Source organism: Rhopilema esculentum, chromosome 18, assembly GCF_057945365.1.
Source record: "Rhopilema esculentum isolate cy_ngs chromosome 18, ASM5794536v1, whole genome shotgun sequence".
NCBI classification, from domain to species: domain Eukaryota; kingdom Metazoa; phylum Cnidaria; class Scyphozoa; order Rhizostomeae; family Rhizostomatidae; genus Rhopilema; species Rhopilema esculentum.
The window spans coordinates 2,905,166-2,922,166 of NC_142832.1; the positions used below are offsets into that span (position 1 = coordinate 2,905,166).

Here is a 17,001-nt window from a genome sequence, read left to right on the forward strand (position 1 = left end):
ACATCCCAGATAAGGCTGGAATTCTCATAGGTACGGGGGCAGAAAAGTACAGTGTCAATAGAGAAAACATCTTTCACGAAAAACGAGTTATTGACAAGTCTACTAGATAGTGAATGCGATGACGACCTGTTTACTTGAGTCTTCTCAAACTACGACATCTACACACAACAGCGAACCTAATGGCAATACACAACGGTTAAAAATAAAAAACGTTTAAAACACAAGTAAAGACGATGGAGAGCAACTTAACATGGTACACCAACCTTGTATATCGGGAGAGTATAAGTTAGCAAGCAAAAAAGCTCTTCCCTTATAACGATTGCCGCTATCTTGATAAGGGTACTATGCTTTAAACTATCCTTTAACTCGATGAAGGTCTCACGATTCAACCCATTAATTGAAAATGTTGTAAATTTGACAGTTATATCACAGTAACACTAGAACAATAATTTGCTAATAAGGAGAAATTGCTGCTATTTTAAATCGATAAACAAATAAAAATAAATCATTAATACGCAATAAAAAGGTGTAACGATTTGCTTCTGAGGCCAACACCTAAATGGAGCAGGGGATGGCAAATTTGATTTAAATTCTGCAGAAAGGTTTCCGTTGTGCCTGAAAGGGAAATGGCCTATGTCCAGCCCTGGAAGAATCGTTTACCTTGCGTTGCTCTCTGTCTTAGGCCCCTTTGTTTTAGAGTTTCCGACTCTCCAGAAAGCTGCAATATAGTTGCTATAAAAACCGTCATTACAATAGATTACTTTATCAAATAATAACATATAGGTGTACAGAGACATCCTTTCTTATTTAACAAAATCTCACTTTGGCAAAAGTTAGGAGGATAGCTCTCTACCTACCACTGGGAAACAAACACAAACATTGTGCGAGCTTGTAGATTTTAAAATAAAGTAAAATGTGCAGGGTAATAAAAAATTATTTCGTTTAATTTTCTTTCAATTTTCATTTGATTCAACCCTTTACTTTCTGCAGTTGCATATTAAGAACGCTTTATATATGGCAGGGTTTAAACAGCAATCTACGCCATTTCAAGTGTCGATTTAGAACAAAAGTAGAAGCTTTAAATCTACTTTATAAACACAAACAATTTCAAAACACAGAGAAGACGCAGCCGATGATTCTGGTGGGGAGACGTTTGAAAACCTTAACAAATAACTATGTTTTTAATACACCTTTAGGAATCAATTCTAAAAACAAGTTGGAATATTAGGAAAAACATGAAAATGAGACCGTCAACGTTGTATAGGGTTTTAAGCGCTAGGTAAATTGTTGGGTTAATATATTAACACAAAATCTTAGTAAACATTCCACCGTATCAACGAGCTTTGGCATGGGTTATTGCAATACATGCAGCGTGCACTTCGGCTTATGTATGAAAGCGATATGCATATATGCTTCTCTTCGTACGGAAAGATGGGTCTAATAATGTTACTTGAATAGGTTTACGTTTTATCAATGGCAAGCAGTGTATATAATGTTTTCTACTCAATAGGTCCTTAATGTTCACATTTAAGAAAATTCGTATAAGATTTATTGACAGTCACTCTCCAACAATTGGCAAGTACCCAGAGATCAAATTCCCCAGTCGAAGTTCCAATCACTCGAAATTTACCTTCCCTCTTCAGAATTTTACGGATGTCACAGATAATGCCTCCTGTTGTGTTCCAATTTTCAAAATTTCATGCTTTGAAATTCCATCTAAGCTCTATGTTCTACTATAAAGTAAATTTATTTTTGGCTGTGGATCCAGTTTTGCCAGCTGTATCTAGATGAGACTAGAAATAAAATAAACGTGATATCAATTATATTTATTCAAAAGCTTAGATCGCCAAAATCTGTCACAAACTTTAGAAATAAAGTTCTGTTGTATAGATATTCTCTACATTACGCATACTAGATTCAATCTTTCACCAGCAATGCGTAAATACAATGTACAAACCCCGCTAACTACGAAGTCGATATAGCAAACTTTTGAGAGAAATGGTATTCTTCTGGCCCCGTTGGCGCATTTGCTAGTGAAACCGAGAAGCTAAGGGCTTATAACTGCCTATAGGTATAACTGCCATAACTGGTTTAGATATCAATTGATTACAAACATTGATGGCCTTGGGTGCAAACAATTTTGTCGATGCAAACACATCGTAAATCTAGTTCCATTTAAAAATCAGTAACCAGCTAGTTAATTTCCTTACTATAATAGCTTCTTCTAGAGGGAAGCTCTGAACACGATATTTATCTAGGATTGTACATCATCACTCACGAATTAAACCAACAAATAGTTTTCATGAACATAATGATAATAAAATCTCAATAAAAAGTACAATATGGGAACAACTGTCCACACTAGCAGTGTCTTGACTTTAAATCTTAAGAATAGCTTACCTGGTATCCTATGGAGTTTTTACCTGTCAAAGACAGTCTTTCCTTCACAAATTTCCTACAGCAAACAATAAATTCATGAGACATAGGACTCAAAGCTCATTGGAGAGAAATAGTTAACTGATTCGGCAGGCTGAAAGTTCTGCTAGTAACGTGAATGCTTCTTAAATATGTGCTTATCATCAAATTCATTTCCTTGAATTTTACATTATACTTATTTCAGATACAAAAAACAAAACAGTTGTACAGAAGACTACAACAACAAAAATTTGATATTGACATCCAACACAAAAACTGACTAAAAAGAATAGCAAATTGAAAAAAGGGAAAAAACGACGGAAGTTCAAAGAAAAATTCCAACTGTTGACTGTATATATAAGTGGGAAAAACAGCCCAAAAGGGGTGATAGAGAAACTAAATGGAATAGAGACGCAGTCAAAAAAGGCTTCATCATATTTGGTGACACAAATATGCAGTGTATGACGTCAACTTTTAGAGAATGGAAAATTTGTAAGCCTATTAACGTACCCTATCCTTAAGATAGAATCTTGCTCGTCTGATTTGCAAGTCCATAGGCCAATTTTGTCTCCTTTATTTCTTTTCTGCACAACAGCACCAGTAACGGAATCATGATCATCACCAAATGCTTCTCCAACAAGGATCAGCAGCTGTAATTAAGAGAATTAAGGGTAAAATCCTTTTGATCCACAACAAGAATTGTATAGCTATGACACTTTAAAACTCGATTTTAAGAGTAGCTTTTCTGAGTATCCAAAAGGAGTGTGTTGCTAAGACAACAGTTCAGAGAGGGTCTAGCTGTCTATATAAAAATCTCGCTTGGTACAAAACAAAGGCTTTTCTGTTGACATGATAACTGCTGTTATTGTTTCTTAAACCCTAGATTTTCTGGTTTTCTGAAAAATTCTTATAGAAACATTGCTACAAAACCTTTCAAATATTGTTGAATCTTGATATGCTTTTATACAGAATTGATTTAATGTACCTAACTAAGATTGGAGATCACAGCCTATATAAGCTTGCACTGTCTGTAATAAATATACATCGTAATTGCCAATTTATACTTTCAATGCTTTATTCTACATTGACATGTTATTTTTGCTTAGAATATCAAACCAAAAGACAGGCATGATAATCTGATGAATAACAGCAAATACATACCAATTCTAACCATAGTCTATCTAGTTCTGCATTACGGTTACCCTTGTTTACATTTATCAGCCATCTGCCACCAAGTCTGTTTCTCTCATCTTCCCACATTGGTTCTATTCCTTCCTACAAAACAATAAAGAACAACCGTTTCCTAGTCAAATAGTTAAATAGATGCCACTAACCAAACAGTGATTAACAAAACACACTCCTCTAAATTTCCATAACATTTTTCTGCCAAAGATTTCCCAGACCTTCTAGTTATGAGATAAACCATGTCACACATTCACACCAATTAATGACTATAGGAAAAAGTTTTAGGAAACTATGCCTAAATACACAAGCAACTATATATGGACCCAAAGATCTTTGGTGTGAAGGGTGAGAATGTAGAGGGCATCACATAAGACAAAAACAAGCAGGTGTGTGCTCATTGTATTGAACCACAAAACATATATAATCTTTATAGAAAACGTTCGGACAAAGCTAAAAAGTGAGGTTTAATGGTTCTAAATTTATGTTTAGTGATGAATAATGCAGTATTTCAATTTTGGTGTTGAATAATAGGTAAATCATAAAAAAGTAATAAAGAAAAAATTAGTAGGAACTGTAACAACCTAGAACTGTCCTGTTTTATACACCAACATCACAGAAATAAACAAAAACAGTCATTGATTCACAGAGATTTCACATAGAAAATCTATGAACAAAAAAACATCCTGCAATAATGAACACTGTATTTTACTAAAACTGACAATTTGAAACAAACCTTAAAGACAGAGTAGTCACAACCTGACTGCAGTTTACTTGCTAACAGCACATGATTATAGACCCTTTGGGAAGTGGAAAGCAAAGAAATTTAACACATGCAGATAGACTATAGACTAGAGCAGAAGTAGGAATTTGCTATAATGTGCAGATCTTTTGTTTATAAATTTCTGCTTCACTCCTCACTAGAAATGTGGTTTTAAGAGCTGATTAATAACAAAAGGATTCTTCTAATAAACAACCCAAATTTGAAATGTTCATGATAGTTTTATCTCTTGGTCTGCTTGTTTCACATACCAGAATTGACCATATCTTATCTAACGTTGCTACTTCTAATGACAGAGGTAAAATCCTGAATATATGCATTGCCAGGGGATCATAAAATTCCTGCATTCATAAAATATGCACCATGCTTCATCCTTTTGCAATAAAAGGAAAAACATCTTGAAATGTTCTAAAGGCTAAGAGGAAAACCAGGAAAGAGAATTTTAAAGCTTCTATGGATACAGGAAAGTTTGCTAAAAAGAGCATTGTCGTCTCGCATTCTCAGCCATGAGTACAATTTGAGAGTATATAAAATATTCACTTACCCCCAAAAATCTTCAACCTGTAAATATTTATTGAGTTAGGGAAAGATACATCAATACTGTCAAACAAATCATAACACAAAATTTGGAAGATAAGAAATTTCTAGATACTTGGGCATTCATGAACAAGGAAGACTTAGGATCAACTTGGCTTTTCTGAAAAGACATCTTCATAAATGTGATAATTGCCTAATTTAATAGACATATCAGGGCGATTGCTCACCAAACAAAGTTGAACTTTTGAGAAATTAGGGTGATTTAAGGGAATGGATCAGAAAACAATGTAAAAATAAGCATGCTCCTGTTAATGATCAACCATTTTATTTCATGCGGTTGTTGCTTGGGCAAGACTTTGCAAATAACTTGTGCAAAAGCAGCAGTTGCGGTTGAACAAAACAGTTTGCAGCAATTAACCAACAAGTCAGAGAAATTCTGAATTTAAGTATTAATATAAAAATACAATCTGTTTCAGACCAACTGAAAAATCTTAGAAGAGGATACAGTATTGAAAGTGATGACTTTTCTCAAGTTTTCTGCCCATGATTTGCTTTTATCAGATCTGTAGAACCATAAGCTCCAACTATTTTGAAGTGGGTGCTTTGTCACAATTTCTTGTGTAAGTTCTGTGGTGGTTTCTTTTTGCTGCAAGAGAAAATTATATTTTGAGTAACCTAAAAAGTGATGTGTCTTGAAAATTCACAAAAGCAATATAATGAATAATAAAATTATCATATTTTGAATTAGATGTTCACAATAATGTTAGATGTTCGAAAATGATGCATATTTCATTTTCCAGCCCTTTTCAACGTTGACGAATTGCGTCAGCTTTTACTCAGCCATAGCAATGAACATCAGTGGATGTGAGCTTCTTATCGATCTACAAGTCTTTAAAATGAATATACAAGGTACCTGAGCGCAAAAGAAATTGTACAATTGTAGTTATTTTAAGAGAAAGGTGGACTGCATTTTCTCTCAGGGGAATTTAGTGATTTATTTTGTCATTAACACAAACATCAATGCTGACAAGAAAATATTTTAACAGTGGCTTGTAAAGGTAAGTTCATATTTGTATCTTACATGGAGAAAACAACTTTTAAAATTTGAAAACTAATTATGTGGATAAAACAACTATTATAAGGATTCAAAAAGGACAGTTTGAAGCTTTCGTAGCTGACGATCGCAGAACAATTTTTACTGAGTACAAGGGCAGATTTTTCAAAAATTTGTCAAAGATTTAATTTTTGAAAGGAAATTCAGGTTATCTTTCAGCGCATTTTACATGTTTATTTTTGTGGACAGTGGTAAAAGCATCCAAAATAAGCCTAAATCTAGCTGCGAGGCACGTTTGTTGTTATATTCTTAAATTCTGATTGGCTAACAGGGTATGCAGAATTTTGGTCGCTCAGCCAATCAAAGATTTGGAACCTATGCTGCCCTTAACACAATTGTGCACCACAAGTCAATGAGGCAAATTTTCCATAGTCAAGGTCAACCCCCTATTGAGATCCAAGGGGAATTACATTCAGGGTTTTGAAGATTTCACTTTTATCTATATAAGATTCTTTGTAATTCTTCATCTTGCCCTGGTTGACCAAGTTTCCTAGTTATACACCGATTTCATCTGGTGATAGAATTTCAAAAGCAATTGAAAAAGCAAGCTAACTTTGCCAAAAGCTAATAATTTACTTACAAACTAATATAAACAGGTGGTCAAAAAACATAAATATAGGCATAAAGATTATTTCTGCTTCCCTATATTTATTTCTTTCTTTATATTGTCATTATCCATCATGTTGAATAATTTAGGGCATTACTTTTCTGTGAAAATTCACATTGCATTGATCACTTCACACTTCAATGCAAAACTACCTTGTTTTTCACTAAACGCCTGTCAGGCTGAAGACAGATTTACATTTTTCTGCACAAAGTAAAAGTTGAATAATACGTGAGCTTTTTCAAACAATGTATCTTTGAAGTAGATATTACGAAACAACTCCAATAAGATGTCGTGGGGAGAGAACTAATTTCAAACCTTCAGCTCCAACTGTTTGCGCGAGTAATTTCCCTCTAAAGTAGCTAAAAATGCTCCTATACTAAAAGTTTCATATATAAATTTACGTTTTTGATTTCCGAAGAAAAGCAACATTTGAGTAGCTGAGTCATCGAAAGCGTGGGTCGAAAAAGCAACGTGCGCTCAATTAAAGAAATTGGTTGACATAAGATCCTTCAAAGGATTGGAGAAATGTAAATTTTTGACACAAAAGCTGATAAAATATAATATTTTTGCCACTTCTTGCTTCAATAATAATTTTTTGAATAAATAATAATGGATAAATGGAAACGGGAGCACTTGGCCTGATCAGACAATATGGACCATGATGTAATTTGTCATATTCCCAAAGGTGCATAAAGGCTGAGTCAGCCGTTTGCAGTGTCTCTTGAAATCCACATTTTCGTTCAAACAAAATTTTAATAAAGGAAAGAAAACGACTTCGAAATTTTCTGCATACTAAAACTGCACAATATAAATTTCTATTGCACCGAATTGGTCAAATTGATGATTTCTTTGAAAACGCCATTTAACACATAGCAGATCTCACTTCTCTTCCTTCACTGTGCAGCTGGAATTGGCAGCTGACCAGAGAAATTCTCTTAGAAAATATATTTCCGTTTCTTCGCATTAAATTGTAGCTAACAGTTCTTAAGGTTATAAACTGAACTCAGCTGAAGAATTTCCTCCCCGATTCCAGCCCCTAAAATATCCTTTTGACAGATGACTTCCAAAAGCTTAGCCATTCGACTGCTTCTCCCAGCCTATCGTTTTGAAACACCAGCACTTAAACTTCCCAAAATGCTTACTTGGATATTCGATGTTACTTCATTAGTTTCATCTATCTCTCCTGAGGCTGCCATGCCTTTTCAATAATTCCTTGATCTTCAAAAAACTAACTTGATCAGTAGGAAATGGCTGGTACTCCGCGAAATTCTGATTCACAGAAGTCTCCTGTCTCGTTTGAGCGCTGGAAGTCTGGAATCTAATTTACAAGGAATGCAGTCGTTCTGTGGAGCCAAGGGGGACGTGTCTCTCGTCTGGTGCTGATAAGTGGCCATAACGTTTGAGACATTAAAATTTCGATCAGGTCAATAAAAATAACATTCTTTTTTAGTATCTCGACATAACTCTATCAAAAGTTTATCTCTAGAACTATGCTAGAACTAGCTCAATAAATGTAATGCCAGCACCCAAAACAGTTATGTGATCACATCTACATATAATAACCAAAAACATTCATTATCAAATTTCCTTAGGACAAAAGTTTTATGATTTAACCAAAGGTTATGCTATAAATAGACATTGGCTAATTCTCTTAGGTGACACTCTAGCAATGTCGATACCAAGGCTAAATAAATTAGAGGAGAATTCAGCTCAATAGCTCAATGGTATATCAGGAAAATTATATTTCAAACCAATTTTTTCATTTTAAACATAAACTGCATATAAATGCCGTTAAAAGTACTATAGAATACAGAAAAATTACTTCTTATCACACACTTATGCTACAGCAAAGAAGACCAACTTTTTCAAGAGTTAGACTATTTTGGTTCTAATTTCAAACGGGGCATATTTTCAATTCAGGGTCAAAACTTCGTATTCAAAAGGGTATACTCTTACATTTGGAAGCGAAACCAGCTAAGTTATCTTTTAGAAAATTAGATACAATTTAAAATACTAAACTTAAAACCTTCGTCAACATGTAAAAAGGCTCTCAAATACAAGGTGCTGAATCAAAGAAATGAGCCTATGGGTTTTTAATTTTTAAGCTATTTATTGGGTGAGAATCACAGTACTACATCAAAATAACAATTAGCAACGTGGAAATGCCAGCCATCAAAATAGGGTCAAACAAACAATACAGATTTTGAGCACGTTTTACATCTTCAAAAAGGCCATTATAAAAAACGTCAGGACATGATTAATTGTTACATTTGAAGCATTCTTACAATCACTTACTCCATTGTCTTTTCCTCTCTTTTTACAACACAATAGCAGCTTTTTAGAAGAATTTTTATGCAAGGAATTTCTTAAAATAGGACTTTTCTCAATAGTTGAGCTTACTAAGAAGAAAATATTATATTTCTCAATTCTTTTGAGTCTCTTCAAGAACATCTCTATAAGTAAAATAAGCTATATTTTGATGATAAAGGATCAATATTTAATCGGCATATTATAATGTCACCAGTATAATAATCATACTTACGAAGCTCTAAATAGTACTCTAATTATAGGTGATATTTTTCGGAATGCTTCAAGCCTCACAACTGAGTTCATTTTTCTTCAACATAGAGAGATACATTTAACTTGATACATACATAATCTGCGATATTCTCCGGCCACTCAATAAAGCAAAATTGCTTTAAGAGGTATTTAGATTGAACTGATGTCTTAAAGTTAATTCATATAATTTCTAATTTATTATCCTTTCATAAATTTATGAGGCTTTGTACAAAATATTCACTAACAGTAATCAAAATTACAACATGACTTTACAACAGAACAATCCACTGTGGCATCACTCCACAAGAAGATCAAAAGAAAAAAGCCCTTTATTTAAAACCAACTCAGACTTCAAGGATTTATCCATACTAGGGCCTAAAACTTGGTACAACTTGCCAGCAGATTTGAAATTTGTAAGCACTGCAACTGGCTGGGGACTGTAGCCCCATAGAACCCCTCTAGCTTCCAATGCAAGCACACTGAAAAATCATGGAACGCTAAATCTCAGATATGAAAATTTCTTATAACTCAACTAATTGTAAATTACGCAAAGACTTCCTTGACTCGAAATTTGCATGCCACTCTGGCACTGACTGTTTTACCTTTTTTTAATCAAAATAAATAAAAATGTGTATGGCGGTAATGAGTTTAATCAAGTTTCTGGTATTATCCTGATAGAGCGAATGAAAGTCGTAAATTGTAGATAAACACATTATAGAGTTGAAACAATATCGCTAACTGAGGAAGTTTATTTGAATGAGCGCCTGTCTGAAAATGTCTTATTTATATAGGGAATAAAAGAAAGTCCATCAGCTGTGAAAATTTCTTTGTTCAGGCGACGGCCGTACAAATAGTTGACCAACCTCACGAACAAGTGAAACTTCAAGACCAAAATATAGTGAAGATAAATCTACTTCAGCTGGCGTCACTCGGACGATTCTATTTAGAACTGAAACGAAGGAACATCAGGCCTGTGTGGTATCATCAGTAGAAAAAGACTGAAAGATTGCAGTGAAAGAAAACTTCGAGGGCTTGTCAAATCACGCTTACAAATTTATTATCTGTCTCGCTGAAGGAAAGAGGTAAATTATTATTCAAGTACTGTAATTGATGGTACAGAAGACACGCAGGTCAAATGTCGTTCAAGAAAATCCAAACAAAACAAGCATCAATTCTTAACGATGATTTGAATTCAGCCTACATTTACTAAATTTTAAGTATTTTGAGAATGAGACATAATGTTTATCGTTATATCGGCATTGATCAATGAGGATAATGAAAATTTTCATTGGCACTTCAGGCAAACTACATTAAAATATACTGATTCTCCTCTGATTTTCAACATAAGAAATAATTTTGCAAAAACCTCTATTTTTCCTCTATTCTAAAATTCTATTTTTCTAAATTTCAGTGTTCTTAAAAATTGTGTTCTTATGAAAAAAATAGTGTAGCTGACTAGGTAAACTGAAAGAAAATGTCTTCAAAAATATCAAATTTGGCGATGATGATGATTATGATGATAATAATAATGATGATGATGATGATGCTGACTACAAGTAGGAGGCGGTTGATGATTGTTGATAACTGATGATGGCGAATATGATGATTGATTATGTCGACAATTTGCATTCCTTTTAAGAAAACATAAGTAGCCATGCCATTTCGACATTTTTTTGTTCCATTCCGTAGAATGTAAATAGGGACAGCCCGACTTTGAAAAGAGCAAGGCGACAATCAAATGCCCCACCTGTGTGCCCAAGGATTCTATTCAATCGGCAGACTTTCCTTTTGTCAAAAGGCCATTTACTGCCATGCCGTCCCGGATGCTCGACACCTTTGTTCAATTTTACCTTTTTCGGCATCAAAGGACGAACACCTGTTGTCGCTGGTGTTCCAATAATGAAGGAATGGAATTAATCAAATAACAGGTACACACGCCTGTGATCTAATACTGAAAAACCAGAGTGATATCAAAATATTTCAATCAAAATATTTCAAAAGTCTGATCTATGTGCGCCGGAGCTCGGGGGAATGCTGGCTTGATATTTTGATATTTTCTCCGAAAAAATCAGTTTTGCAATATTTTATCCTGAGTTTTTTTTGACATACCCACTCATTACCGCCATTGCTCTAAATAGCTTCCGTCATTTCTTGAAAAAGCTGCCAAAATCTTGAAATTTTTATATCATCCATGAATGCAATTATCTGTTTGTTACAGGCATGAGGAGAAAAACTGTGCTTTTTGGCTTAGAAATCGTTCAAATGAAAAGAAGATCAGTGTCTTTAAAAAATATTCCATATGCCAAAATAAAGGATGACATTTAAAACATTGGATAATAACATAATATGGGGTGGTTTCTTACGTTTAATGGGAGCAGAAAAGTTTGTAGGCAAGGATGATGCCAATCTTTAATAAGGCTGCATCGTAGTGATACTGATCAGCATGGGTTACTGCATAAAAAAAGGCGTTTGAGCTCCGCATTTCTCGACACATGCATCATTTTCAAACGAATATTTTCATATTTCATAAAATAGGAGGTACATTTAACGAAGAGAAACGTCTCCGGATGGTCACTGTTACAGTTAAATTTCAAAATTGTCAACCCCATACACTCATGGATTTAGAGATTCAATTCAGCTTTAAATACGCCAAAGAGGGACGCGGGCAGATTTCCCTGAACCCCGAGACAAGAGTAAACAAAACGAGTTTAATATATATCTAATTTAACAGTCAATATTTGACAGAAATATCAGGCCATAATCACTTGAATTGCTATGAAGTTTGAATAAACTTGTCTTAGTAAGCTGCACGAGCTGAGAAAAAACAGTCCTAAAAATTATGGAAAAAATAATCGAAGAAAATGTGAGCCATGGATTCGAGCAGTGGACGGGCATGAGGGGGCCTACACGCCTGAAGCTGTGTAAACTGTCGTGCTAGATCACTAGCACAGGGACAAAAGCAGTTCTAATAAGAAGGACATTCAAATTTTAGGTGTTTCAAAGTTTCCAAAATCAAGTTGAATGTAAACAGTATTTTAAGGGGATGGTGTGCCACAGTTTTTAACTTGCTGTTTCGATAATTCTGGGCTAAGTGCAAAACTGATGAGAATTGCACCCAGCTCAGCATATGGGCAGCAAAGAAGAAACTGCCTGATCAAATACGATACAAAAATGTTTGATGGGCTGTGGTATTAGTATATCTGTTTATAACGAACTGCGTTAAAGCTTCACAAATATAGTGTTTAACCAGCTGTTTGATGTAAAATTGCTTGTCTTTTCTATTACACAGAAATGGCTTACCCGCACACGTGTTTACATCAATGTGATATGAAACAATAGAACAATAGGCAAAGATCAGCGCACCAGATCTCCTTGTTAATATAAAACTGTAATGTGTTTTCCATGGATGAAGATGATGGGAGGAATCGCTTTTAAAACACAGATTCCACGAGGATGCGAAGTGCATTAAGGAGTGCTGTGAACATTTGTAAAAATTCACCGTTGGAAAAAGAGCTCTACCTGGAAGATCTACTGTTCTACATTAATTCCTACAAGCGGAGACAGAAGGTTTTAAAGTGAAAGAACTTAGATTAGAATTTAGAACTGGCGTGAGGATTCGGAGTATAGAGGGGTACAAACAGGAGACTTGAAGGAAACTATCGGCAGCCTAAAATGGCAGCAAGACTTGATTTTGTTCCAGCAACTTCACTGGAAACGAAATTACACTGGGGTATTTGGTTACCTTGCGTAGCTGTGCCATTTTGGTACACATACGAGATTTCAAATAGGTATCTGTACCAACTTCACGAGGGCTTTTTCGACGCCGATACATCTCTTTTTAATGGCAGACTCAAAGATATAGCAGATGGTGAGTGGACATTTTGGAGACAATTTTTCAGCTTTTACACAATCGTCTGCATTATAAGTTCAACTCTTAGTAACACTATGTCAAAATTATCGACAATGGCTCGTAAAATAGCGCTTATTACAGTCTCTTTCATCGCATTATCGATGCTTCTTAGTGTAACGGGACTCGCGATACTTTTGTGCCATGCACTTACTGTTTACATCACAGCAAAGACCAAATCAGTTTGTGCTATATGGATTCATCTTTTAGCTGCCACTTACGCCGTCAATTTCGATCCATTCCTAAGCTACATAATTTCGCCACTCGCAAACGATGATACAATACGAAGCCTGGTTATTTTCGCTTTGATGATGTGCAACTTACGATTGCTGAGTTTCGCCTTGGAGGCTGCAAGAATTGGCCGACCAACTTCCGAATCAAGCAGATCTAAGGCATCTGAAAATGCGCCTAACATTATAGATTTTCTATCATTTGTATTCTATTTTCCATTATTCTTGAATGGGCCACTTCTGACTTTCGACAAATTTCATTCTCAGATGAAAACACGTGTTCAAAAACCGTCCGTAGCGTCGCTTGCTGTCGAAATCTTTTCCTGTATCGCGTACTTCGCCTTGATCGAAATATCCTTCCATTTTCTGTATTCCACATGCATTTCAAAACACATGCACATTCTTGTTGAACTCAATTGCTGGGAGACTCTAGGCGTGATCTGGTCGCTTCTCCAGTTCTTTTACTTGAAATATGTCGTGTTTTATCGTTTCGCTGGAGTATTCGCCAAAATCGATGGTATGGAGCCCCCAGGACAGCCCGGCTGCATATCGAACCTTTACACTTATGTCGATATGTGGCGATATTTCGATAAGGGATTATATGCATTTCTGCGTCGTTACATTTACATTCCAATTGGAGGATCTCGTTATGGAATAGTGCGGCAAATTTTGGCCTCGTTTTCCAGCTTTGCATTCGTTGGATTCTGGCACGGAGGTACAGAAAAATACATCGCATGGGCGCTGACAAATTGGTTGGGCATATCTATGGAAGCTATTGCTGCTAATATAATGAAGCTTGAGGTATCAAAACGGTTTGTTGCTAAAATAACCCCGCAGACATATCGCAGAATATGCGCAGCAGGTGGCGCGGTAACAGTTGGTTTTCTGATATTATCGAACGTAATTTTCTTGACTAGCACTGAAGCAACAATGATTTTCGTACGGAGATTATTTGTTTACGGTTGGCCTACATGCCCTGTATTTTTGTATATAGCTTTATATTGTGCAGTTAACTGTATAATAGACGCCAGAACATGATGCATAGCCAAAGTAAGGGAAATTAATCCTTCTGCAATCTTTTGCAATTGAGATCTCTAACAAACGGATATTTATAAATAGGGCTTTATTAACAAGTTATTATACATTTAAAAGAAACTTTAAAAGTTTCTCTCAGAAATAACATTAAAACTTTAAGTATGATCTTTTCTTTACGAAGAAAATCTTGTGTTTAGCGACTTATAACCCTTTGAAGATTTCTCCCCGTGAATTGCATCCCAGGTTACACCCGTCTATGCCCCTTCCTTGTATTTATGTCTCTTCGATGTTCCTTCCATGTTTCAAATGTGGGAAGTTTTTATTTAACAAGTAAAAACACAGATTTCACACGAAGGCGTAACATTAGATGTAAAGAAACATTAGATGTAAAATACCCCATCAGAGTTGCATTCTAGTCCTGGCTTTTACGAAGGTAAAATTTTGTAGAAATTAATTAGAAGCTTAAGCGGAAACATTATATTTTAAGTAAGAAAATCTGTACTAGGATTTCATTTAATGGAACGGGAAACAATTGTTACGTAGAAATATTGAAATCAAACGGAAAAACAAACGTGGAAATGAAATAAATGAAATATCGAGAGAAAGAAAACTGGTATTTACAATTATTTTGGTTTGTATATTTAAAAAATAAATATTTTATGAGAGATTTACACTTAACGTGAGGCTGTTTAAATTGTCATTTATATTTTTGAAAATAAAAAGAGAAGCAAATTGTGGTTTCCTTATTTTAAGAATTCTATTTTGGCAATCAGTATCCGTGAAAATAAAATGAAAGAAGGACTAAAAGTAAACCTTTTGGTATTTTTAGAAAAAATGACGTTGGAGAGAATGGATAATTAAGCTCATTAAGCTCATTGCAAGTAAGCTTGTCAATTTTCAACTGTTAAATGCAAAGAAACTGGGTAAAATTTCCCTTCCATAATACAAAGAGCCAAACTAGATTTTGTAGCAAGATAAAAGACACTTGGCGAAGGTATTTCAAATAGTGAGGATTCAAAGCAATAGTTGTCCCCAAAACATGACATTTAAACAATGCTAAAGCTAAAAGGCCCAAGAGACAGATTCTTATATAAATTTGCTAATCAATTTATGCAAGAACTGAGATAATTTCCTTGCATTTTTAATAAACTTGTTCAGGGGGATGTTACATCATCTGCAATCACTTTGCGATTTGCAATTTGGTACTTAAAATTGAGAGCGTGTAAAAATAACAAGATGTGCATTCCAATACATACGAAAAAGTTCTGCTTGAAATGATAACAAAATTATAATCAATTATTGTATATTATTTACAGGTAATTTTATTATCTATCTAAATATTGTGAGTAATTTCAGGAGCCTTCGATACATGAAGACAAAAAATAATCCCTCATTTTTGCCGGCCTCTAAACATAAAAGAACTTTCTGGTTCATTCAAACTATGTTTTTAATATGTTTCTATATTCAAAATTTTTACACTACCAGTAAAATGAGGACTTTTACACTAATGTGGAACATCTATGCTTAGACTATGGCACAAGGCAAATTACTTTTGAGACATGAAATATCTGTACGAAACTCAGACCATTGGCTACTATAGCCCTGGCTTCAATGACAGCACTTTTGTGAAATCCCTTTTCAAACCAACAAAAATGCCAGAAATTACATTAAGGAAAAAAATAATCCCTTCTTTGTCAGTCCTGGGAATATTAACAAATTCTAGACGGGAATTTTCTATCACGAAACTTAACATTAATCTGCCCTGTTGCCACTTTACATGGCAAAAACTAATTACCATAACTCCAATCAGGTATTGAATGATTGATTTATTTATTACCTCGTTACAATAACTCGCTTTGAAAAGTTTGTTCCAGTTACCGGACATACGTTTTTGTCGTCAATGCAGTGCACGTGACATTGAGTCCCATTTGGGTATTGCGCGATGTTTGGCTCTTGAAATGGTTTGCGACAAACAGCACACGTCCTAAAACAAAGTAAGATCTTTAATAAATAAAACATAATAATATAGTAAAAAATTGAATATACATAGATAAACACGCTATTTGGTGTGTAAAAAAGAAGTTTCCAAGTTGCTATTCCGAGTCTCCTGCTGAATACGATCATCACGAAAAGCTAGTAGAGCTTTGACTATACAGCATCGGGCACTTTTTGACAAACTGACAAACAATAATTCCAATAAATTAATAGGTATAATTTTGAGCAAATAACCTTTCTAGCATCAACTTTTCTTACAACAAAATGTTTAAGCACTGATCTAGATATACAGCCCTAATGTAATAGGGCAATCTAAAAAAGCTAGAAAATTTTAGAAAAGAATAAATTAATCCATAGCAAAACGACCACCCCTTATTAACACACGATATAGCCTATGTAGAAGAAACAAGGTGCTTTGTAAGAGAATTGACAAAGACGGGGGCTCTGTGGGCTAAATATCGTACGTGGTATAAAAGCATTTTAACTGTTAAGCCAACGTAAGATTTCTGAACTTGCCTCTCATCAGTAACGTTTATTGCTCCATTCTGACAGCCAATGTAAAGACCACGATTCTATAAATAAACGGCAAGCATTTCAAATTTGTGCGTACTTAGCAGAAAGGAAGAAAGAGCATAAGGA

General features: G+C 34.7%; 3 protein-coding genes across 3 annotated transcripts in view; 1 reads left to right on the forward strand and 2 right to left on the reverse strand.

The window, feature by feature from the left end:
* Positions 1–54: 54 nt before the first annotated feature.
* LOC135696687 (eukaryotic translation initiation factor 4E) lies at positions 55–7,919 on the reverse strand. Its single transcript, XM_065216173.2, has 8 exons — positions 7,779–7,919; positions 5,421–5,561; positions 4,923–4,939; positions 4,334–4,397; positions 3,577–3,690; positions 2,926–3,065; positions 2,401–2,455; positions 55–1,793 (listed from the first exon to the last, which is right to left on the reverse strand). Exons 1-8 carry the CDS (start codon positions 7,830–7,832, stop codon positions 1,734–1,736), a joined length of 645 nt encoding a protein of 214 aa, XP_065072245.1. The 5' UTR covers positions 7,833–7,919; the 3' UTR covers positions 55–1,733.
* The window catches only part of LOC135696671 (transforming growth factor-beta receptor-associated protein 1), a 47,242-nt gene continuing 38,019 nt past the window's right edge, over positions 7,779–17,001 (reverse strand). The window contains exons 30-31 of the mRNA XM_065216144.2: positions 16,879–16,934; positions 7,779–16,351 (exon numbers count right to left, since the gene is read on the reverse strand). Of these exons, the coding sequence (XP_065072216.2) occupies positions 16,201–16,351; positions 16,879–16,934 (207 nt within the window). The 3' untranslated portion in view covers positions 7,779–16,200. The remainder of the gene's footprint in view (positions 16,352–16,878; positions 16,935–17,001) is intronic.
* LOC135696676 (protein-cysteine N-palmitoyltransferase HHAT-like) lies at positions 12,868–14,370 on the forward strand. Its single transcript, XM_065216149.2, has one exon. It carries the CDS (start codon positions 12,868–12,870, stop codon positions 14,368–14,370), a length of 1,503 nt encoding a protein of 500 aa, XP_065072221.2.